Source organism: Chroicocephalus ridibundus, chromosome 5 (assembly GCF_963924245.1).
Source record: "Chroicocephalus ridibundus chromosome 5, bChrRid1.1, whole genome shotgun sequence".
Taxonomy (NCBI): domain Eukaryota; kingdom Metazoa; phylum Chordata; class Aves; order Charadriiformes; family Laridae; genus Chroicocephalus; species Chroicocephalus ridibundus.
This window is the reverse complement of record NC_086288.1, coordinates 28,923,753-28,949,369: the sequence shown is the minus strand read 5'-3', so window position 1 is coordinate 28,949,369 and position 25,617 is coordinate 28,923,753. Positions and strand designations below refer to the sequence as shown.

The window sequence follows — 25,617 nt, the reverse complement described above, 5'->3', positions numbered from 1 at the left end:
ACATGTCCCCACAGAAAAAAAAAACCCAAAACTTACCTGAGGTAACCTACAGCTGTTCGGCTAGCACGTACGCAGGACCGAACTGGCAAGGAAAGTGGTCACGCAAACTTACTTAGACTCTCCACCTTCTCTCCCCTGTGCTATATCTCTGTACAATCTGAAATAAAAATTTAGATCCAAAATTGATCCAGCTTCCTAGTCCCTGCTACGATGAATTATCTTTTTTTTTTTTTTTTGCCACCTGTCATATTTTGCCAAAATTAACAAGAGCTGAAATGGGAAAAACGCATAAGAAAGCAGGCACCAAGCCAACATTTCATGATGCTACCTGAAAGGAGGACTAAAGCAATATCCGCAATGTTGCACCATTCGGCATCGTCCAGATCTTCGCGGGATTACGGACTGTGGAAAGATGCTGAGCACAATTAGGGAGAAAATGAGAACAAGGCAGAGCTCTGACAGTTCACCTCTGACTAAAGGAGAGAGCACTGGAAATGTGAAATTGTTGGTTTTTTGGTTTTGCCTTTCTTTTTTTTCTTAAAGGAACACTGTAAGTGATACTAATTGACCTTTTCAAACGCTCCAGATGAGGTCAGGAAAGGACACAGAGGGCACGTCGTCTTCTGCACTCTGCTTGTGGGATACATCCTACTCATTTTAGTGAAAACCCAACTTGCTAGCCAGAACTTAGGGCAACTCTGCAGACGTTTGGTAGCCTCAAACAGTTGGGTAATGTATGAATTTTTTTCTTACTAAAGAACTGACCTTGAATCGTGAAACAAGTCATTCTTCTCATGCACCGACGGTCTTCTCCTGACCAAAGCGAGATAGAGCAAGAAGCACACATGCGCGTGTGCCTGCGTGCGCTTCTGCGACTGAGCCGGCAAGAAAGGGAAGAGTGCTTAAGTTCATGCACATTTTTATTGAGTAGTAATATAAAATGCTTCTTTCATTGTTACAAGTGCATGCTTTGATTGCCAACATTTCGAAGTCAAATTACAAAGGCAAGGCTGTAGGCTGTAGTGAATTACTTGGGCACTTATACAATTGTTAAAAAATATCAATGGACTGTTTTGTTTTGTTTCTTTTTCTTTTTTCGAATGAACCAGTTGAAACCCGTAACTGATATACAAAGGGAAAAAAGTGAAAAAATTACACATTTTGTGGCACATGACAGAACAGAACAAAATGACTAAACCATTATGACATTAACAGTTACCATGCATTTAGAATTTCACATGTAACTACAAACTTATTTAAATTTCACAAGGTTTGCTAAACATGCTACCCATCTATATGTGCACTGACAAGCTTATGTTAAAAACTTTAAGAATACTCTCCCCTTAGATTTTTCAAAGCTTTTTTTTGATTACAAAATTTCAAAGGCATTAAGCATTTTTTTTTAGAGAATATAAAGTACGCCAGTATACATACATTTCCAGTATAAGTCAGACCACTAAGCGCATTACAGTCCCATACAGGCCTATACAGCCATTTTTTCTTAAAAAACATGCATAGGCAGATTTTTACAGAATATAGATGCTTTTCACTGCACTTAATATGGTGTCTTGTTCACTATACTTAAAAATGCACCACTCATAAATATTTAAATTCAGCAAGCCACAACCAAGACTTGATTTACCAAAAAAACCCAGAAAACCCCCCAAACCAAACCCCCCTAAATATAAACAGCAAAAAAAGATAAATGTTATCATTATTCCAGTTTTTTTTTTTTTAAACAAAGAAAAGGATAATTGCTGCCAAATTAGTAAGATAAGTGTTATATTTAAAGAAGGGCATTGAAGCACACTAAAGAAACCTGAGGTAAGCATAATCTGTACAAATTAAACTGTCGCTCTCGCTCGCTCTCTCACTCTCTCTCTCTCTTTCTATTTTTTTTTTTTTTGGCATTTTAAACAAATTCCCAACATTCTTTTTTTTTTTCTTTTTTTCTCTATATTTTTAAAGACTGCCTAATTTTATTTCATAGCCATTGTCTGACAAGAGTAGCAAAACATTATCAATAAATAGTCCTTATTTAGTTTGTACATTTTGTTAAAAATGTTTTGATGTCGTCCATGTTTAGTGCTGCAACTGTAAACGTACAATAGTTAGTAAGAAATTAAACAAAGTTTTCATGTCCAGTAACATAATAAAAGGCCTTTCAGTAACATATCTAGACGTTCCCAATGCAGTAGGAAAACATGTTCATTCCCCTAACTTTGCAATATATACCAGCACGAGCTTTCATTTTTCTACAAGCATTTTAAAGGCATATCCAAAGGAGGTGTCTCTCCCCCACCCCCCCTCCCACCAAATTAAAGTTGACGATCTCTTCGCAGATGATTTTTGTAAACTGAATCCAACACCTGGCCCCCAGAGCAAGTAAGCTATTATCAGAGGCAAGAACATCCCACTGCTGATGCGCAGCAACCCCATCGCGCCCTGCAGCTCAACCCCCCTCCCAGACAGTGGTCACTGAATATTGCTGCTATTACTGCCGTTGCTGTCCGTGCCATTAGTCTCTGTGGAGATTGCCTTGTTGATGGAGTTAAGGTTGGCATCGGATGGCACGTCTCTGCGCGGAGGCATTCGCTCATTAATTCGATCTAAGCCTTTGGCCTCTTCGAAGCTAGTGATCTTATGCTGGGGTGAAAATCCTTTGATAGCTAAATAAAGGATTATTAAAAAGTAAAATTAGCAAGGTAAAACTCTTGGCAGCTTTTCCCCCAACTTAGCAATGAGTGCGTAAGTCCTTCTTTGTGAAGGTGGCAATGAGAAGATCTGACAACACGACCGACTCCTTACCGTACTCAGAAAGAGCTGGGGGTTAACCACCACCGTCTCTTGCAACACAACTATTTTTTTTCCAACAAGATCAACTTCCAATATTTTGTTGTCCGCTGGGGTTCAGCTTAAAATGCTGAGAAGCTGACATGAGACTACAGTTTGCAATCAGGAACCATGCTTAGGGCACAGGCGTGAGCCGGGGAGTTAGCATTTGTTGTCATCACTTACAGCCTTAAAGACATCGTGCCTCGCCGTAACATCCTTAATCAGGCAAAATTCCCATTTGACTTTCAAAGAGCAGGGGGAAAAAAAGCACTGGCCAGTTACAGGTGGAGATGACGTGGTGAGGCCCGTTTGCGGGATATACATGAAAGCTATGGGAGACCCAGGGAGACCCTACAACAGGTTGCCTTATGTTCTCAACACAGGTGAGCTGCTTGTTGATTGCCCAGGACAGTTACTCTCCCAGACACGTCCCTGGACTTCTAGAAAGCAACTTGCATCAAACAGCGGTAACGCCGTACAAAACGAACCAGGGAGATCATCATTTTGGCACATTTGTACAATTTACCTTTGGAAACGCACTGACAAAGGACCAAAGTTCCAACTGAACCTGAGGACTTTTGATCTGCCCTTCAGCAGCAACACTGATGAGGCCACACCGACCTCAGAAGGCAGCCACAGGCTGGGGAACATATTTGCAGAGTGTGATTTATTTTTTTTTTTCCTCTCTTTAATTGAAGAGTTGAAGATCTTTAGATTTAAAGCAAAAGAGAAAAAAGCACCATAGGCAAACAGCAGGTCACAGCTCCATAGATAATTTGTCATAGCCTTCTGTGTGTTTTTTCTCTTATCTGCACCAAATCAATGCACTGCACTTCCAGAACCGGCACTTTTGCTATGCCTCTATCTTAACATGCCATAGAGCAGAGATGGTGTGTTAGTACCAGGAAACTGCAAACTCCCTGGAGAAAAAATGGTAGGGGAGTTTCAAAGATCAAATTCAATATTCCTTCCCTCCCTTTATCTTCTCTTTACCCCAAAGTCCTCCTGCTCTCCTTCCAAAATATGCAGTCCCGATTCTGGACAAGCTGATAACTTCTGTTTAAAAAAAACCAAAACCAAACCAAACAACAAACAAACCCCAAACCCCAGAACATCCCTGGTACCAATCTACCACTCCTTGCATTTTGAGGGGAGCGAGAAAAGCATTTTCATGCTGATATTTTTGCCAACCATTCCTGTGAAAATGGATAGATCCAGTTTGCCTCAGGATTTAGCTCCTTAGCCAGTTTCACAAACGGTATATTGGAACTTTGTGAAGTGCATGGGTTTTAACATGTATTATACTTCAACTCAGAAAAACAACAACAACATAATGGTGATTAGTCAAGTGAGCAGGGATGGAGCAGTGAAAACAGAACAGGCCCTACAGTGAGGTTTTTTTCAAGGTTGGTTTTAGTTTTGTTTTGTTTTTAACTTTATCTTCTACCACAAAAATGAAGATGTCTAACAAGCACCCAGGCCAATCCCTTAAAGCAATAGTTTAATGGATGGCCGTGTTTTGAAGCTGAAACACTTGCTGTGTCCTGGAGCTTGCCAGTAGGACAGCCCAGTTGGTGTCACCGGGCCCCTGAGTCAAACTGCAGAGGGACAATTGGTAAAGGGCGAAACATTTTCTCCATCGTTAGCTTCGTCTATGTTACGGTATCTAACTAGCAAGGATGGCAAATCGAGAACTAACTTGAAGGGTGCGCGTTGCTGGAAAGGGGGCACATTCAATCGATCGTATTTCGAGCAGACACGTTATCGTCTGTAATACTGAGGAAGGTGCTCTGCTGTAGTTGCTGGTCAGACAATGAGTATTAGCAGTTTACATTGAGAGTATACTAAAACACAACACATAGTCACAGAAAATCACAGAAAACAGCCAAACTGTCAACGAGAATGCACACTGCAGATTAGAGATTGCCGATAGGAATAGATAATTCCAACATAAATAGCAGCTTACTCACTGCTATTTAGAAAGCAGTTGTATTTTCTCTTACTTGTTTGTTCTGTAATTTTATTCACTGCTTTACAAAAATCAAAAACAAATTCAACTGGCCAAAAGGGCACATCTTACCAACGGACAGCAATCATCAGATTTTTTTTTTTTTTTTAATTAACTAAAAAAAAAAAAATACCCACAGAAAATTTGAGAGGGGCAAGAACAAAATACAACTGAAGAATTTTGTTTTAAAGGGGAATTCTGAAAATTCTTCTTCCAAAACTTTTTAATGCTGAATGAATATTGCGCATCTACATTGCAACACGTGATTACTTAGGTTTTGACTGTCGCGTTAAAAATTGCTTAAGGGTGAAATTAGAGGTCTGTCAATAAAGCACCACAGTTTTCAATACTAAAACATTCAGAAATCTTCCCAGGCAGCCAGTTACTTTATATTTGTAGCTAAAATGGTGCTGGTGTTAATGGTTGCTCTAATGTAGATATCCAGTGTGTAAACTGCCACTACCAGAGGAAGCAGACATCTTGCAGACAAATGTCTCATGTTGTTTTAAAGAGAAACAGAAACATGCTGTACTGTAACAAAAGACCAATAAAAATTTTTTACTAGTGACCTAAAAAGAAAGGAAACAAACTGAAGCAAAAAAAGAAAAAGGGAGAAAAAAAAAAAAAAGCCCAACAAAAAGAGAAAAAATTTGTGAAAGCTGTGTGTTTTCGTTGACCAGAGATTGCTGAGGATGATTTGAGGCAGAAACGAGACCCAGCCTCCAGCGCACAGCTTTTGAGCTATGTGTCACAGAGCATTTACGAGCTGCTGCCGCCGAGTTATGTCCCGTGAAATCCAAGTCCCCTGATCTCCTTTTGTGGCATTACTCAGTGCTTAGTTCAACAAAACAGCAATTCCAACGTGATTGTAACTTTCAGAAAAAAAAAAAACAAACCAAAAAAAAACCCAAAACCTCACAACAACAGTAACGGGAAAAAAAAAAAAAACAACGAAAAAACATTTTCCCCTTTAAAGCAATTACATTTTGGTTAATACCGAGCCACAATTGTTAGCCCAACACCCACACAATCTGTACAAGCTACAGCAAAATGAATACACCCAGCAGAGCCCTTATCTGTTGTGGCACCAACAGAAAGGGGACTGGCCAATTTACCTTCATCAGCCTCAATAGCCTCAACAGTAGCTGAAGAGAAGAAAGGGGTAGCAAAACGAATGAGAAAAATGAGCAGAGGATTTTAACTCTAAGAACAAGTCAGTGAATAGCAAAGGAGCTACAACACTAATGTTACTGTAAGTGCTGGATTTTGGCAAAACAGACACACAGAGAAATGCTTACACAAAAACAGTAATTTGCAGATTGAATTAAGCTATAGTTTGTTTTGAAGCAGAAGTTTCACAAACTAGAAGGTTTTAAAGACACATTTGAGTAGTTTTCTTTTGACTTAAAAGAACTACAAAATGAAAACCTCTTCCATATTGCACATCTGACCTGAAAAGGTCATTGTATAGTTCTCCCAGCTTTGAATAAGAGCAGTTGGATTTGCCCTGTCAAAAGAGAATGAAAAATGGCATAAAGCCATCACACAAAACTCGTACCACTTACGATGCCAGCTTGGAAAGTATTAGCTGCCAGTACAAAGCAAGAGAGCCACATACACAACTTCTCAAGATGATTTTTTTTTTCCTCTCTCCTGACTAAAAGAAACCTCCCCACAGCACGGGACAGAGTTTGCTCAGACAGCTTTGCCTTTGTTCGCAACCTCGCCCAGTCTGCTCCTCCTGTACGCGTCCTTTTTGTCAACCCCATCTCTGAAAACAGCATTCTTCTAATATTTTCTTTAAATCAATGGACAGTCGTACAAGATTGAAAGCTGTTGGACCTTCAAAATTGCGAAGTCTGGTCAGAGAGAGAAAAGCGAGGAATCGGGAGGTTGCTGCAGTGTTACGAATACCATGTTACCACTGTTTTGAAACCATCCATTGTTCTTAAAGACATAATTTCATTTGAATGCTACCCATCAGCTTTGGCATGAATTTGTTTCTACAGTCAGAGATTTAGAAGCTGATGCAAATCAGCAAATGCAGTCCAATTTAGGAATGGTACAGCTCAAATATTTAAAAAGAAATTTTGATTTTCACGACCAACTCTGATTTAGAGAATAGCCCAAGAAGCCAAGTTTTTAGGAATTCCTCTCTTCTTTTTTGCCTTATTTTCGACTATGTAAAAGCTTTTTTTGTCCTCCATAAAACCCAAACAATATTTTTTTTTTTTTGCAGTTAGGATGTTAAATATGGATTGAGATCAATGCTAAAATATGTATACTATTATCTTGCTGCATGGGGAAACGAGAAGAGCTAACCCACATGCACCAAGGTAAGTCTATGCCTCTCAAGCTACAGAGCAAGAGAGATGGCAAAAATCAAGGAACAAAACCAACGCAAACTTAAAAGAAAAGGAAACACGATAACTGGGATGAGAAATTAAAATGAATAACCAGATCCAAACCAGCACTGACACATTAGAAAAAAAACGACGGCTAAAACGTATACTTCCACAACAGAACATACTAGTCATATTTTCTGTTAATACATATGGTAACATGAATGTGTGCTTAACAGAAACTATGTAAGCTTCAGATTATTTGGTGAATGGCGTACTACGTGTTAACTAATGCAGAAGCTTGTGTATAGTAATGTTTTACTAAGCCAGAATACTGCAGTATGAGGAGATTTTCCTTTTAGCCATTGTAACAAGAACTTTAGGCAATTTTCTTAAATTCATTTAAATTCCTAATATTTCGCCAGGGCAACAATAGCAGTTTCCTTGGACCAAATTTTCTGACGAATGTAAAGCAACTCTATGGAGGAAAGCCTAGGTAAAGACCACAACCCCATTAAGAAAGGCATCCTGTGGAATCATATTGCAGCATTTTCAAAGCAGAACGTTACTATGTCCGTAACACACAAGTCATCAAAAAGAAAAAAGGGAAGGGAAAAAAGGGGGAAAAAAAGGTTTACCACCGTATACCTGAATCTTCTAGGTAAAAGAGACAGTAAAGGGAAAAATACAGAGAAAGAATGCTCCAGGAAGGAAACAGGAAAAGAAGAGGCTGAGACTGTGGTAAGGTTATAAAGCATTTCTATTTCTTACATCTACTGCCAACAGAACCTCAATAAGAAAGAGACATTCTTGTGTGCCTGCAATATACTCTACAGCAATACACCCAGAAAAACAGGAGAGCTTACAGTAATAAATTAAATACTTTGCAGCTCCTTATTCCAAAAGGAATATTTCATCAAAGGCAGCCCTACTATAGACTTACAGATTTCCTGTAACAAGAAGCACTTGGTATAAAACTGAACTGACAATCTGTATTGTGTTTGTGTACAAGGCAAACGCGGTGTTTCTAAGAGCCTCCCTTCACTTGGGCTTAAATCAGAGTGCAATTGTTCTCATGCTGTCACCTAGAATTACTAGGAGAGAAAATCTAATTCTAGAGCTGTTTTCCATTGGTGATTCTCTAAGAGGATGAACCAATCAGACAAAATAAGAGTTTGAGTGTCACTATCTAAGCTGAATCTTCAGTATTCCTCTTATCAAAGGCTGCTCTTAAAAAAACCCAAAAAGATGCCGTAAACTGTGGAAAGGGCACACTTCACATGCAATGCTGATCTATCATTCTTAACAGTTGATTTTCAGGGACTCTACCCCCACCTTTCCTTTGAAAATCAGTGGTACGTAATGAGCCTTGAGACGTGGCCTTACACAAACTGCTCACAAATGCTCCGGTACAACAAACTGCCTGGTTTATTCTGTCCTGTATTTTTTTCTGAGAAGATTGCGGTTACTTTTCTCGGGTTCTGCAGTTGAAAACCAATCGCTTTTTTTACACGTAATGACACACACAGGCAAACGTGCTTACCGCTTTGCAGTGTTTGTTTTCCTCCAGAGAGCACGCCACTGGGCAGCATTCCTGTCGGAGTCAAACCTTTCAGCGTCAGCACACTTTCACTCTCTTCTCTGCAGAAGGAAAATAAAAACAACCAAAAACCAAACCCAAAAGTAAATAATTGTCTTTTTTTTTTTTTTTTAAACATGGAACATGTTTTAGACACCTCAAGCTACCCCTGCCCTACAATAATTTATCTCCAATCTCCTTACCAGGACAGGCTGGATCCAGTGATAACCCCAGCACCAGTGCAGTCCCCCTCACTGCTCTGTAAGTGGCTCACCTTTGCACCACACCACAGTTAGCTGTAGTTAATGCTATAACCTGCACCTGTGAAACCACACAGGACATATGTTTGAATATATATATACATAAAAACCACAAACTTGACAGGAGGAAGACCAAAGGAGCAGTTATTGCCAACAGTACACTTAAGTGTCTTACACTGTACAGTCCAAAATCATCTTAAATTGTTGTTTTGTTTTTGCCTACACTAGCAGTCAGGTGCATTATTTATTAATGATCATCAGCCACTTAAAAAAAGGCAGCTAAAAGCTCATTAAAATTAATAAGTGCTTCCACCGTTAATAGCACTGTCCTTAATAGTTTTGTATGCTAAAAATGAAACTGGATTCAAGAAAAATGTTTTAGGAAACCTAAGTATGTTTTGTCTGTCTGCAAATACACATAGTTTTTGCTATATGGCAAGAGGAATACAACAGCTCTATCCAGACAAGCCATTAAATACAGTTTTCTATGAGCACTGTAAAGCTGTCTGTGATGACATACTTGCTCAGGAGCAAAATTGACCCCAATTCTTTAAGAAAAACCCATTTTGAAGTGCTTTACTTTGAAATATACAATGACATTAAGCTGAAGGAAGCAAGCACGAAGATAGAATTTAGTTCCACATTCACTCGAGGATAATATGGTTTTGTCTATCAAAACTCTCTCAGCAATTCTACTATTTACAATTTTATTTAGACCTACATGCCCTGAATTAGTCACTTATTTCAAACAACTCTTGTTTATGTAGTAGATAAACTCTTCAAGTTCTATTTTTAGTTTGAAAATTATTCTCCTTGTACACACTTTTCTTTGTGTAATAGTCAAAATCAAATTGTGACCATTTTCCTTGCAAGTTTCCCAAGCAATTAGAACTAATGCAATGGCAAATATTTCCGGAATTAACACAGTATTACACACAAGAGTTTTCACTTTCTCTTGATTATTTGCCTCTGCGAATAAATGCATAATCTGCATTTCCAATTCATTCCATCTAATCTCTTTTTTTTTAATTATTTTTAATTAAACTGCAATGGCACTTTTAGCTTCACCTTCACAGGATAAGTTTATTCACTATATTTTTATTATCTTTAAATTGCATATTACCAAGAAACCTCTGTATCACAAATTTTGAGATTTTTTAGCCTGCAGTGTTCCTCATTTTCTATTTGATGTCCTTCACTTCCGTTTTAAAAAAAGGAAAATAAACTGATTAAATATTTTATTTACCTCCCTCCTGCCTAATATCCAAAGAAAAGTCAGACTTGAGAAAAAAAGTCTACGAGAGGCAATGACAGGGAATAGTGAGGTCTTCCACTGAGCTTAAGCCAATCTTTCTATGATGGCTATGCTCAGCGAAGCTCATTTATAACCTTTGAAACTCAATACAACACTATTTTGATATCTAATTTTGAGACTAAAATGGCCGAAACGATCTCAGTTTTACATTCAGGTTACATCCTCAAGGAAAAGTGGCTGCTCCAGCTCAGGGAACAGATGTTTGACTGAGTCCTTTGAAGGTGGTCAGACCAGGTGCTGATCATTCGGAAACGCTTTTCAAGAATTAGTGAAATAAGTTTCATAAAACAGCCATGATTCAAACTGGGACCTCAAAGGTTTCTGGAATAGGCTGATTTAGACGCTGGGGCCACCGCAGTCTTTTGGGGGTTACACGCAATTATCAGACACTCACGTTACCTGTGGATTGTGCTGGCAAGACAGAAAAAATAACCCAGGCTTTTCAATAGGAATAGTATTTGTACAACTAACTTCATGTCATTTTTGCTGTCTGGAACCCTGGCACCTAGGTGAGGAGAACCAACCTTTCCCAGCAAGAGAGAAGAGGAGGTACTCCCGGGCGGCAGTGGTGGCTGGGATGAAACGTCACCCATCCCCCTGGAAGACTGGTCAGCAGAACTGCCCATTGGAGGCACCTGCTTATTTGCTGACTGCGCCTCTGACCACAGTAAGGACGCGCTGTGCTTGCTGGTTAAAGCTAAGGGAGAACAAATATACTCTTCATCTTCAGTCCTTCCTGCGAAGTTTTAAGGCCCATTGCTACCAAGAACTGTAAAAGGCTCAGCAGCTTCAGGGAGTGAACCACTGGCTTCTCCTCTACCACACTGCAGCCCATTCTGGTCCTCTGGAGATGTTGGGATGCACGCGGTAGGGGTAAAAAATTGTCTCGTGAACAACTCCGAGAAGAATTCAAATGCTTTTCTGGGAACAATCAAGACTGATTTCCACCAGTGCTTCAAAATGTTATTTTCATGAAATAATTTAAGAGGGCTCAAAGTTGTAAAAGGTGCTAAAACCCTAAGCTATGAGGTTCACGCACACCACTTTAAACAGGGCACACGCAAGAATTATGCTCTACCCTTCCTCTGTCCCTGAAACCACTGAAAGGCTCCTGCCCCATAGTTCCCTTTGAAAAAGTCTCTGACATACAGGCAATGTCAATCATCTGCAAATTATCAAAACCCAAATACATCAGCTGAGGATCCAATTTCAGGCCTTTCTGTACATTTAACTCCAGGTTTCTGTTAAATTAATCCCGTATTTCAAAAGGTGCTCTGCAACAAAATACAGCGGATTCAGAAGCTGCAGTTCAAGGTTATGGGAGAAAGCCAGGTTTTCCAAACTTTGTTTGCTCAACTATCATCAGAGAAAAATAATCACGCTGTTTTATGAAGGTGGTGGCAATGTCAGCTCCAGGCTCTCTGCCAGACTTGGTACAGAGGAGCAGGTGGAAACATTTGATTGCTCCCCCGTCTCGTTTAGGGAAAAGGCACGATGCCAACTTCTCTTTTTTTATGGGTACCACTTTGAAGTAGCTTGTGCATCACTAGTAATTCACATATAACACTTTGGGAACCCCAGGTACAAAGTCCTCCACCTCAGTATGCTATTTAAAGCTATGCTGCTGCAATCTGCAGTGCGTGGGCGAACTGCTGTGTCCACGCGAAGCCCCACTGAAAACGTGCCCACTGCTTGCAGGCTGCAGAAGAGTCTCAAATCAAGCGAGTTTGAGAGTTTCATCTGAAATTAAGAGGGTATTCTTCACATAACTATTTTTATTTCCTCTTTTTATACCAATCGTACAATCACACAAATACGTTTTTTAAAAATCCCGTGATTTTGCACTAAACGTAATAGCCATAAAATGACTACAGCAGAGCAACATACGATTTCCTGAGGAAAAAAATCCCTCTGCTGAAAGGGAGGGAGAACTGTATTTTCTATATTTAGCCTTCAGCACAGCACAGTACAGCATGTTTTCTCTTCTGCTCAGAGACATCAAATGGAGAGTTCTAAACATTGGGTAGCAATTAGTTATTCATGTTCATGTGTTTGGGGGAGTGCAGCCCAAGGTAACGAGTCGCTGTTGTCTGCACAATGATTTCCTGGGTTTTTCGTTAAATGACCCTAATGCCTTCATCTTTAATCATCTTTACTCACAGCTGTAGCAACAACTGTGGGTGACAAAGTGGGACAGTTTGGCTTCCTTTTAATGAGACATGATGTGGAACGTACCCCTTCTCCACATTTAACTCTTGCCTCGCAGTGGCTAAGAGCTAATTAGCACACCTGGTGAGCAAAAGTCTTAAGAAAAAGGTAATTGCAATTTTCTTTGCTGATGTCTTGTTTGTTTGTCTGTTTTACATTCAGCAAAAACCCTGAGGAAGATTATTCATAGCCATAATAAATAGCAGTATTGTATAAATAAAACAATCTTGAAAAGTTCCAGTATAACTTAGTCGGGTGGTATACTAAAATATCAAATTTGCTGTTTGATTAACAGTAGAGTGCTCTAAGTAATCATTCAAAGATGTCCTTCAACATTTAAAAAATCTGAAACAGCACAAAACCTTACCTTAACACTGAGAAAACTCTAGCCATTTTTCCTATTGCTCTTATCTTGTTCCTGATAACCTCCTTTCGAGCAGCAGCTGTTGCTCCTGTGGAAAACACATTAAAAACAGTTATAGGGATCTGTAAACAACATATCACCACTCTGAACTCTAAATACAAGAAACGCCATATTAATGCCACGGTTTGCCAAACTAAGCCACATTTGTAGTCAAACCTGAAAATACTATTTTTTTGTTATTTGCAGCTCAAGACCGATAACTTTTGAACAATCTAGTTATTAGTACCTTTAGAGATGCAATCCTTTTCCTGCTACCCTTTAAAGCTGCATATCTTTTCATCAATATAAGATAATTTTCCATTTCAATAACATTTTCAGAGACCATACTCTTTTGAAAAGAAGTTTCTTAGAAAATAGTCAAAATGCCAAGAAGATACTAAATGTGAGCAGTGCCCAATCCATAAAATGAGTTAAAAAAATTAAACGACAATGGAGTTAAAAATTGATTTCATAACCTTATAATTTTAAGTGAAAAACAATCACGTTTCACTTAATTTTCTAAAAAAAGTGACTGGGTTAACCTTAAGGCCAAAAGGTTCCGGTCAGGGTTTTCCCATCTCTAGTTAAAAAGTCTTTAAATGGTTATAAAACCTAACGCAGAGCCCTGAAAAGCAGCATGAAATGGCAGGGATTGCGTTGGCTTGCATAGTTGCTCCATAGCAACTTCCTTCTCATCACTGCTATGGCCTTCTCAAAATTACAATTACTTTGAAATTTGTGAACTCACACTACAATCTGCCTTAAGAAAAATGTATACTAGAACAGAGACTACAGTTCAGCTAAGTTTGCATGTGTACTTGTTATCTGGATATCATCAAAACCTAGAACACATCTGTGCATCCATGAGAGAACCACCTGAATGGGAAAAGCAAATAGTACTAAGTTAGCAGAACAAGGCATTTCTCTTAGTAAGGACCCCCCGCGTCCTCAAGAAAATACCATGTTATACTAAGTAAACCAGTTGCATTTAATTGTCACAATCATAACTACATACATCATGAAGATTTCTCCCAAGGGTTTCTGAACGACAGGTAACCTTGGCTCATATGGACGCTTCCTGACCACTCCTATCTCAGAGGTTCCAGAGTGCAACCTGAAAACCTCTACACATCACAACAATGCTACCTTCTTTACTGCTCCAGAATTCAAGGTCAAAAATGACAATTTCTATTTTCAATTCCTAGCAAATTGATCCATTTTATAAAGTGAAGTCCATCATGGAAGCGAAAATAGTAGAAAGGGCCAAAAATGAGGGAGGCGGTTATGGCAGCAGAGGGGACAGCTGCAAAGACAACCGCAGGTGAGGGGGAAGGGAAGCAGGGCTCTGCCCAACGTGGCTGATGGACCCAAGAGGTGAAGAGCTTCAGAAGACCCAGCCATGGGGCCTTGCCGTGCAGACCTTCCTTCGCTGTATTATGGAGTGCAAAGTGACTTCGGCCAAAAGGGCTCAGAACGGAACGCGGGCTCTGCTGAACTCAATGGCAAAAGTCCCATCTGCTTCAGCGGCGCCAGCGTTTCACGCGCTGCTGCTGCTCCTCCTCTGGGCAGTCCCAGCTGCTCCAGGCAGTGCTGGGACTCGGAAAGGTCCAACGCTGCCACGCAGGAGATTTGCTGGGTGGCTTCTGGCAGCTGACTGTGCAATAATTCTCAGAGTTTCAGCTTTCTCCACACATCTCTGCCGATGGCAGCCCCGTGGCTCTTCTGTTGGGCACTGTCACCTTTCCTACTGCAGATTTCTCAATTACAATTAAATTCGTAACAGTTTGAGACTACTGCTGGAAATGCACACATTACCTCATGCTATTTACTAGATGACTAGGTGGCCTGCCTGATACCCTGGCATTTTAGAAGAGGTGAAAAGGAGGTATATTTTTTTTTCCTGTGCTTGAATTTCAAAACAAATAGCCATCCTTTGCAAAAAAACACTTCCAAAATTGAAAATAAACTGAACTCACAAATCCTAGAGCTGTTCAAATTTAAGCTAAGTAACCGTAGGAACAAATATCACAGTAGCAACATAAAAACTCAGGATGAATCTCACCGCAACTTTCAACATTGCGGTCCAGATCAAGTTTAATCCCAAACAGTGCAAGGCGCGAGTCTGATAAAGCGGGAGCTCGATGGCTACGCACGGGGAATCCTGCGGAGTTGCTTGTGGGGTCGTGTGTCCCTGACCAGCCCGTGTACAAACAGGTCCACATGAGCCACCTCGTACGTGCCCACAGCTACCACAGCCTGCATGCTCACATGTTGGTAAGGGTATGCTTATGCATACTGGGATATGTTCCTACATCTGCTGAGGAGCACGTAAACCAGATGTCTTACAATCATGCATGCTACTTTTGCATGCATCCATCTTTTGGGATGGGTATTAATGCATTATTTCCAGGCATTTCTAACCATCCTCCTAGACTGCCTTGAAATTATGAGCCTGTATCTGGAAGTTCCAAGTGAAAGAAGCTATGCTCAGAATGATGGCTTTCAAATCTCCCACAGATAAAGAGAAAAATACAAAGAAAAGATATTAAAAATACAAAGATTAAAAAAAAAATAAAGACAAAGTCTTAGGCATAAATGTCTAATTCTAGACAATAAAGAGTGGGAGAAACTGCTGTAATTCAGCTGAATTAAAGAAAATATATTTGTAACAGCTTAATGAAAAACGTAAATTAAACAGCAGTGATTCAGCTGGGTTCTTCAGGAAATGGAGGGGGTACATTCCTGCCTCAGTTACTAAGATCTCACTAAATTTTACTCTCAAGATACACAAGACGTGGTTTTCAGCCTTTTTAACCTGAAAGCATTTAAACACAGTTTGTCATTTTCCCTCCAAGTGTCACTATCCCTACTTGTTTATTACAAACCCATGCTGTTCTTGTACATCTTATAAGTATATTCCACCTTTTTCAGTCACTGTTTAACCTCCAGAAGTGTTGAGAACGGACAACTAGAAATATAATTTATGACTGAAGTGAAATACAATGCCCTACACTAAAATATAAAATAAGAATGGAAAAACCCACTTAATTATAAAACACAACAGGCTCAAAGGGAGTACTTTGTTTCTCATCAACACACATGATAAAAGGTTACTAAAAAAAATACACTTAAAAGATTTTGATCTCCACTGAATTTCCTGATTTGTAACAGATCTGTGAAAAGGACTTAAAATATTCTATGTTTACTAAATATTATTATTGATTTTATTAATGATTCTACTTATCCTATTTGGGTTTTTTTTAAACATTATTTGCTAAATAATGCACTTGATATTCACAATATTTTATTGCTCTGTTAGTTTTGACAGAATACCACTAACCTGATACAGTATTTGGATTCCCAAACTATTTATATATAAATCTTAGAATCACATTTCAAGTGTGAATACTCCAGTTTAGTGTTCAGAAATTCACTATTACTGCAAATCCTTATGAATTACTTCAGCTACACTTAAGCATACGCTTAGGTGAAAGTAAATGGTTCACAACCTTAGAATTGGCTCTGGGTAAAAGGGTTATTTCAGCCTTCCTTCAGTCCCTGGGGAAGTTCTGGAATGAATCCTCCTGGGGGCTATCACAAGTCAAACAAAGCACGAGACTGGGAAAAGCCAGCATCGATTCACCAAGGGCAAATCGCGCTTGACAAACCTGATCGCCTTCTATGACAAAGTAACCTGCCCAGTTGGTGAGGGGCAAGCAATGGGCGTTGTCTACCTGGATTCGTCCAAGACACGGTTCCCCATAGCCTTCTCCTAGAGAAACTGATGTGTTACGGGTCTATATAAGCAGTCTGCGCGGTGGGTGGGGAACTGGCTGACAGGCCGCACCCAGAGGGTGGTGGTCAATAGCTCCTTTTCAAACTGGCAACCTGTCACAAGTAGGGACCCCCCAGGATCGATACTGGGCCCAACGCTGTTTAGTATCTTCCTAAGTGATGTGGATGATGGGATCAAGTGTACCTTGATGAAGTTTGCTGATGACACCAAACTTAGTGTGGAAGTGTACGCTTTGGAAGGGAGAGCTACCCTGCAGGAAGACGTGGATAGGCTGTAAGAGTGGGTTAACAAGAGTAACATGAAGTTCAATAAAGACAAGTGTAAGGTCTTGCACACCTGGGAAAACATAATCCAGGAGCGCAGCACAGGCTGGGATATACCTGACTGGGGAGCAGCTCCGTGGAAAGGGACCCGACGGTCCTGGTGGACAACAAGCTTGTGAGTGAACAGTGTGCTGCTGCGGCAAAGAAAGCCAACGGTATGCTGGGTTGCGTTGACAAGGGCATCACCAGCAGAGGTAAAGAAGTCATTATCCCACTCTACTTGGCACTTGTCAGGCCACACCTGGAATACTGTGTTCAGTTTTGGTCCCCACTATGCAAAAAAGATGTGGACAGGCTGGAGAGGGTCCAGAAAAGGGCCACAGAGATGATCAAAGGGCTGTGAAGCCTGCCATAAGGACGAAAGGCTGAGAGAACTGTGTTTGCTGAGCCTTGAAAAAGAAGGCTTAGGGGAGACCTCATCACCACGTTCCAGTATTTAAAGGGTGCTACAAAGAAGGTGGAGACTCCCTTTTTACAAGGAGTCACATGTTAAAGACGAGGGGTAACGGGTACAAGTTACTCCTAGGGAGATTCCGATTGGACATAAGAGGAAAATTTTTTACAATGAGAACAATCAGCCAGCAGAATAATCTCCCCAGGGAAGCGGTGGATTCCCCAACATTGGACACTTTTAAGATTCAGCTGGACAGGGTGCTGGGCCATCTTGTCTAGACCACGCTTTTGCCAAGAAAAGCTGGACCAGATCATCCTTGAGGTTCCTTCCAACCTTGTATTCTATGATACTATGAATTTTAGCCTTTGCAAACACTGCCTGATAGCCTCTTAAGTTTTTACTTTCTTTTCAATATCTAAACAAACACTATTTGCATGAAGGAATTTAAAGAAAAACCAAAAAGCCAACAAAACCCAAATCTTCACGAACACAGCCAAGTTTAAAATTGGAGGGGAATATTATTTGGGAGGTAGAATAAAAGCTTTGAATCTTACTTCAGTAATTTAGCAAGTTCTATTGGATTTTGGATTTGTAGCATCCAAACACAGATCTTGCAAGCTGGATATACAAGACTTACGTGAAATGTAATTTAGACCTTCAGATTAATAAGTAGAACAATGAAAAAAAAAGACTATAAACTCGAAAATATTATGAGATTTAGGATTGACCAGATAGAAAACAATATTGAGTAAAAAAAGCTAAACCCAAATCCTCTCACTGATACCCTAATATATTATGTATTATCTAATTACGCATTAGGAAAATGAATGAAACTTAAGCCTCCCAATTTATTGAATACCTTTCTTCTGTGCATAAATGGTATCTTCTTATGAATTCCAAAGGGGGGGGAAAGAAAAAGATCAGTGATGTTTGTAGAATGAAAATAAAAAATAATACAGAACATTTGACAACATCAATGGAAACGCAATGTTTAAGTAAAGTCTGAAAAACAGAAAAGAAACAAATTAGGCAGGGAACAACCAAGAGGAAAGAAACAGATTGAGAACGATGAGGGGAAAAAAAGAAAAAAAGCCTTTTCAGCTTAAAGCCTTGTTAGTAGGTTTTGCAGGAAATCAACATGCAGGCAGAAGGTCAGCAGCCAAGCTCAGCCTCGGTGTTACCATCCCTTGAACACGTACTGTCTCCTACATTATTGCAGCTGCTTTCATAAGGCTTAATCACTTCTGAAAAGCAGCCCCCCGTTTTATGTGGGGTGTGCCTGCCTGAAGACACCTCTTTTCTTAGTGGAATCCAGGCAATTCTTCCAGTTTATTTATGTCTGATATCTGAAAGAATAGCTTACTATCATAGACAAGTCTTCTGCTTCCACCAACATCTGTGCTGTCTACCACACACATGCATTGGTTCAAATGGTCCAGTTACCAAATCCAAACGCCACCATGGTACAGGGTACTGTATTTTAAAATCAACTACGTTTGAGAGCAAGACAAGTGTGACACTTGGTGCTCAGGCAGAACTGCACCATGACACGTGTTTTGGGGACCCTGGTTACCTAGTGCATGCTGCTAGGTTGGTTCAGAGGCAGAGCACATCAACGTGCCGTAGTATGACTCACATGAAAAATGCTTTGGGCATGGAAACAACCATACCTGGCCAAACAAATGAACAAATAAATAAATCAAAAGATGACATCAGAATGCCGCTCCGCCACCAACTCACAGGTTAGGTATACACTGCAGCCCACCCTTGCGGGTTTGGAGGAAGAACAAACACAAACCGGTGGGAAAACCCCTCTATTTCTCTCCTAGTTATTTTTTAACTCATTGAAAAGCTAAGACTCTCTCATCTGCCCAGGTAGTAATCATGAACACCCTTATCAAGGCACTGGTAGGTAACTGAGACCTAACGATGAGGCCTTTGCTTCTGCTCAATCAGTCTCTGTTAGCCGGTGCAGAGCTTGCCCCAGGTGCAGTTCATTGCACTGAAGAGCTGTGACAAATTTCAAATGCCACCGTTCACAGCAGAACCAGGTTTTGATGGGCAGGAGACGTTTGACATGGTAATTCTCTTCAGGCTCAGACTACAGCACTGTATACGCGGGAAGCTGTATTCCAACTGCGGAATAAATGGTGCGCTGTGACAGCAGCTTTCCCATGAGAAGGCTGTGAGCTACAATGCTGAAGGCAATACAAAAATTAATGCAGGTAATTTAGGAGTGTCTTTATGCCAAATCACGATAGCAATGCACACAAAGCAAGCAGTGCATTTGTGTCAAGTTGTCTATTACGTTAGTGCACCCTTTTAATTAGCAGCTTAGTTTTTTCCATCAAATGCATGAGGCCAGAAACGTTGCTAATTGAAATAAAACAGGACTCTGACTATGTGCCGGCTGGGTAGAAGTATTCACAGCTCCTGTTGCTAAGCGATATGTTTGATGCACAAGCCATACAGCACACGAGCTAACGTTCACCCAAGACGTATTTTGCTAGATCAGATTGTTTTGCAACCTCCATAGCAAACAGGGAAGAGAAAGTACAGCACGAGGAAACCATCAGAGATAAGAAAACTTGACTTATCATATCCTCTCATTTTTAAGGCAACTGAAACCAGAAGGCCAAGACAGGCCCAGCAGGGAGATATGGGCTAAAGGGCACTACAACTGCTATTTAGGCTTTCTCCCACTAAGCACACACAGGAACTGCCTACAACAAATTGATCAGATCCCCATGATGTATCTCCTCAAGCCAAAAAAAAAGAAAAAAAAAAAAGGAGGAAAAATAAAGGGACTACATGCTGTTGAGCATCCTGCTCGTGGCTAGATGCAACATGCGTGACTCAGAAGAAATAATAATAATAATAAAAAAAATAATAAAAAAAACTAAAAAGGGCTCACAAGAACACCATGCAGTGAGGTCAGGCAATTCTGATTGGGCTTATTTTTGAACGGGGAAGTGAGAGGGAAAGACAGAGGGCAAGAAAGTATAAGAGAAGATAACAAATGAATGATCAGTGCAAACCATAGTGATGGATCATTCTCATTACATGTGGGAACCCAGGTCAGGGCATGTTCAAACTGCAAGGAGAGAAAGGAAATCAGCAGCGAGCCCTGAAACTACCAATGATGCAAAAATAGGCGATGATTTGAAAGAATCATTCCATCAAACAAAATTTATCTGCTGTTGCAGATATCAGGCATTTCCTTCTATGGGAAATACTGCAAAAGAAAAATGGCAGTGGTTGAACAGGATTGTACTACTGCAGTCCCCCAAGGAAGCCAGACAGAAATTATTGAAGAATAGTGGAAATGTTGAACCACAACAACACTGTCAATATACAGCCCTTACAGAAACAGTTTTAAGCTGATAATCATTCCAGTCTGTTTCATCAAGAACACAAATTAAATACATCTTACAGTTTCTCCCCCAAAAGGCAAGGCTCTAAGGAAAAAAAAAAATAAGAAAAAGAGAGGGAACTCAACTATCTCAGAGAAAGAGGATTTTCCTTTGTTGTACAGATAATAAATCAGAATCCACCAGGAAATCATTAAAGATATCAGTCTCTATTTAAATTGAAGTCAACCATCAAATTTACTGTTATGCCTGAATCCTTCAGTCTCTTCCATGTGTACATTCCCCAGGAGCCCACCGCTTCCAACGGGCTGGAGGTACAAGCGTGCACTGACAGCAAGCTGCAGCACCAGCGCCACAGATCCCATTTTACAGCTCTAAGGGGATTATTCGGGAAAGCAAACATGAACATATGCCAGCTCTGGTTTTAACTACACGTGCTAAAGATGACCACATTTCTGATATCTTCCTTAACATAGTGTTTTACACAGAGAAAGCATTCACACAGGAAAAAAAAATATCTGAAAGCAGATTTAGTCAATGGTATTAACATTACAGTACCAGGAATGGTTTAATTATTCCTCATTTGGAAATTTTAACGCTTTTAGACACCGTTTATGCAGCACACCCGCATGCAAGCCCAGAGGATGGATTTCAGCCTGCCTCCCTGCAATGCTGCAGACTCTGCAGCTGGAGGAATGCCGTGGTAAAACTCCCGGGGAGCCGGGGGTTCACCCTCCTCCCAGAAAGTCCGCAGCAGATGCGGAGACCTCCTGCAGCCAGAGAGGGCTGCCGACCCTTTGGTGCCTCCTCATTTCTGGCTGCTTTTGAAAACGTGCTCCTGAACTGCAACTTCGGCATTGGAACACTGACGCACTAAAATTTTAGGAAAGGACTGCAGGCATTGGCCTTTCTGCGCTCAATGGAAGTTTATAGCACAGCTTTAAAATAAAACAAAGTATTAGGCCAATGCTGAATTAATTTAAAAATCCTTCCCATAAAGCCTTTGCTTTGGCATTGCATTCAGTGGGATTTCAGCCTGCGCTTAAGTGCTTTGTTGAGCCAAGGATTTTAAGCACGTGCTTGTGTTGCTACTGTATTTAATTTGACACAGTTTTTACTCATTGTATGCCTCCGTACTGTTTCACACGCTGCTTTAATTACACAGTAGCTACTTATTTAAATTTCATGAGAAAAAGAATTGGGCACAATATTCAAACAGGTGTTTTCATCTCTCCACTGATTACTGGTTTCAATAAATTCAGTCTTTGTCCCAAGTCCCGCAAGATAATTGTTCATGTCCACACTCTGTGGAGGATACAGAAGAGGGAATTCCATCTGGCTTTTCAGAGTAAAAGCAAAGCACTAAAATCCATACCCTTCTTCTCCATTGCAAAGGAAACATTTGTCAAAACCCATGATCTAGTTTCCTCTTCCAAAGATTAAAAATAAAGACGAGAGAAGTTTAATTATTAATTGCAATTTCATTAAATATTTGTATAACTTGAATGTTCTTCATTCTCCCTGTTCATTCATTCTACCTACAAGTATCTTGAGAATATTTGGTAGTGATAGATTTTTCCAGGTTCTTTTTTAATTTTTTAATATTTCTGTTCTTTTCTTATATATATATATATTTTAACATTGAAAGTATTTGTAGTAAGAATGTTAGGGATGCAGGGGATACTTTTCAGTTTTGCTCCATTGAGAAGGGACGTTCTGGAGAACTACCATTTACTCTTGCACAGCCTAACAGAAAATAATGTCTAATAACATAAATTGACTTCTAAGAATCTCCAAATTGCAAGATATGAAGTATCATTTACAGTCAAACCAACAGGTACAAGGCAAGATATCATCATACAAACTCCAACCCAAGTGACAACAGAAGTGACCATTCTTCTCTCAGTAGAAACGTCAGGTCAGAACATTCTCTATTTCTGTTTGCATGTTTACTTTTATTGATTATATACTTCTTAAAGCCTTTTAGATACACTAGTGCATTAAAAGAGGCAACTAATGAAATATTTCAAGTACAAGTCTTCCAAAATTGCAGTAGCAGCATTTTGGAAGGAGCTTCTGCAGGAAGTTTATTTCCTTGTAGGAAGATCATTTCAATCTATGGCAATCCCTGGGATCTTATGCATAAAATCAACATCTGACCCCTTCATGACAACACAACCCAGATTTCATGCAGAGAAAAAAATATTAATATATATATATATTTTAACCAAAAGAGTGAGACCAAGGAAAGGGTTAGAACAGGCCAGAAGTTCCATTAATTCTTTCCAAAGCATGCAGTAAGCAAATCCACTGGAGTCTAGCAAAACAGTTGCATTCAGCGGCACAGAACTTAAATGGGATCCAGAAAATTACCCCAGGGTTAGTAAATAAACTTTTAAAGTAGTTTCAAGGCAAACTATCTCAACCAAGGGCAGGAGGCTCTTACCATCAAACCCATCTTCCTCTGTCCCCAGTTCATCATCTGAGCAGATGTTCAGCACGTTTACCAGCATCTCTGTCACTAAAATGGAAAACAAATGCAAAATGTTGTTACTAAGCTTCCCTCGTCTGTCAGAGAGCAAACTCTGGCTGTGGCAGCGTTAATGAAAATTCAGTACAGCAATGGCACCCACTTTTTAAACAGCATGGACCTTGTTTTACGCATGTAGTAATATAAGCTTGAAGTGTCTCATGTCGTTAATAAAAAGTACAGGTTTCCAGAAAAATGGTTCTGAATATAGCAAACACCACTACAAGCAGACCTTAAAAAAAATTAGTGTGTTTACAGTCTCTCTTTTTGTAATTCTCAATGAACTAGGTAACTTTTGTTTTCTCCCCTCCATACATTTTTGCCTTTCACAACTTGGACAGCAGAACCGACCACTCTCTTCTTGCTGCAGTAGGATTTGAGTTGCCTGCTTAGCAAATGGAACAACATTTCGATAGAAAAAGTTACAGCAAGAGGGATCACAAAATATTTATTTATTTATCCAGGTTTTGGACACTGTACTTTCAGTTCAATAAAATTTTAACCCTTGTGAGATGTCTACAAAGGGGCAGCATCTCTTGAAATCCAGGACAAATAGACTAGATGATCGTTGCAGGTCCCTTCCAGATGGAACTACTATAATATTCAGTAGAAACATCATTATCTGTGAATTCAGAATACATTCAGCTCTCTTACTTTGCAACTCGGGCACGGAAGGGTCAGCCTCAGGCTACCCCTAACTTGGTACCAGCTCTTTTTGGAAAGGCAACAGTGAGACACTAACCAGAGAGCACACAGAGTAAGAACAGCCGAAAAAAAAAAGAAAAAGAAAACAACAAAAAAAAAAGAAAATCCAGCAAAAATCACAACCAAGGAAATGGAATTTAGAGGTCAAAAAAGCCAAAGTTGCGAGGTAAAATGTGAAATCATTAGCAGATTGAGAAAAACTCCACTACATCTACATGTAGTAAGCATCATTAAAAGGGTTACCAGGCATGTCTAGCCTTGCACTAGCTATACAGGTTGAAATTATAAATTTTTTTAATCAAGTGGTTATTAAAATCCTGTTCTGTGACAAGTATGATGGCATAGCACATTAGAAGGGTGGGATACAGCCATACTTTTCCTACATTAGTGAAGGATTTAATAGTTTCTTTTGACAGAATTAGTGGAAAGACTTTCCACATTAACAACCACCAGAAACTAACAGCTTCCTACCTTGGTTGGCCTTTAAGGAAAAAATCTATAAAAAAAAAAGGAAATAAGTAAAAAGCTGTGCAGAACACCAGCTCTTACATCCATGAGTTTTGTTTTGCAGAGAAAGGGAGAACACTGATGTCACTTGTCGGGTCTCACAGTTCCAAGCAATTGTAAGACATGAAGGAGTTAAAAAAAAACAAAACAAAACAAAACAAAAAACCCCAAAACCCCAAGAAAAAAAGATGAAGGAGGAATGTTCACAGTCTCAGAACCTCAAGAAATCTGGCCACGCATCCTGCAGCCTCACCTGAGGAGGTCACCAATGGGAAACCTCTGGAAAAATGACCTTACAGAACATCTTACGGAACCGCAACGTGTATGGGGAACAGGCCCATACTGAAAATGCCCTGGCTGAGTTTATGGCCGAGGAAAATGAAAGCGTTTTATCTGCTTCACAAGAGTCTGCAACACGCGTCAGCATGGATTATGTAATGTCTCCATTAGTGGAAACAGCTGTCTATTCTTTGTTAATCCGTATTTTATTGTCTATCTGCTTTGTTCACAGAGACCTCAGGCGTCTCACCAGCGGCTTTCCTAGTACAAAAGAGTAGCTGAAAATAAAGCCAGTCATGACTGCAGGTAAGAGCCACAGCTGGCTGTATTTCCAGTTGCCTATTAAGAGAGAACTGTTATTCCAAGCAGCTTTTAAGGGTTTATTATAGTTTTCTGGCAGTAATTGCTGTTGCAGTAATATACTATAATGGATGGATCAAAGCAAGCTTCATCTCAGGCCCTGAATAAAATGACTTGGGGTTTAAGCAGTTTGCATTATGTATTCATTTAATATGTTAGACCAAAGTGTTTTCATGCCTTTTGTGCGCTTGCCATTCATAGCATGAAGTTGTCTTCAGGCAACATCAAGAGCATTGTATTACAATAAAACATCATTTATGTTCTTTAGAGTCTTCTTGCCAGCGATGAGGCACCGTTACGCCCTGGGCAGAGAAGGGGCTGAGGAGCAGGTTTTCCTTCTTCCTGACATCTCCTTATTCTCTCCAGGAACAGTTAACCAGACTTGGTCTTAGCATCACCAGC

At 40.0% G+C, this 25,617-nt stretch overlaps 1 protein-coding gene across 2 annotated transcripts in view; it reads right to left on the bottom strand.

The window, feature by feature from the left end:
* Positions 1 to 902: 902 nt before the first annotated feature.
* PPP3CA (protein phosphatase 3 catalytic subunit alpha) overlaps positions 903 to 25,617 on the bottom strand; it is a 200,743-nt gene continuing 176,028 nt past the window's right edge. Inside the window, exons 10-14 of one of the 2 annotated variants that reach the window (XM_063335805.1) lie at positions 23,281 to 23,355; positions 12,915 to 12,999; positions 8,729 to 8,826; positions 5,959 to 5,988; positions 903 to 2,669 (exon numbers count right to left, since the gene is read on the bottom strand). In XM_063335805.1, coding sequence (XP_063191875.1) covers positions 2,476 to 2,669; positions 5,959 to 5,988; positions 8,729 to 8,826; positions 12,915 to 12,999; positions 23,281 to 23,355 — 482 coding nt within the window. In that variant the 3' untranslated portion in view covers positions 903 to 2,475. The remainder of the gene's footprint in view (positions 2,670 to 5,958; positions 5,989 to 8,728; positions 8,827 to 12,914; positions 13,000 to 23,280; positions 23,356 to 25,617) is intronic. The other variant, XM_063335806.1, reaches the window with a different exon arrangement.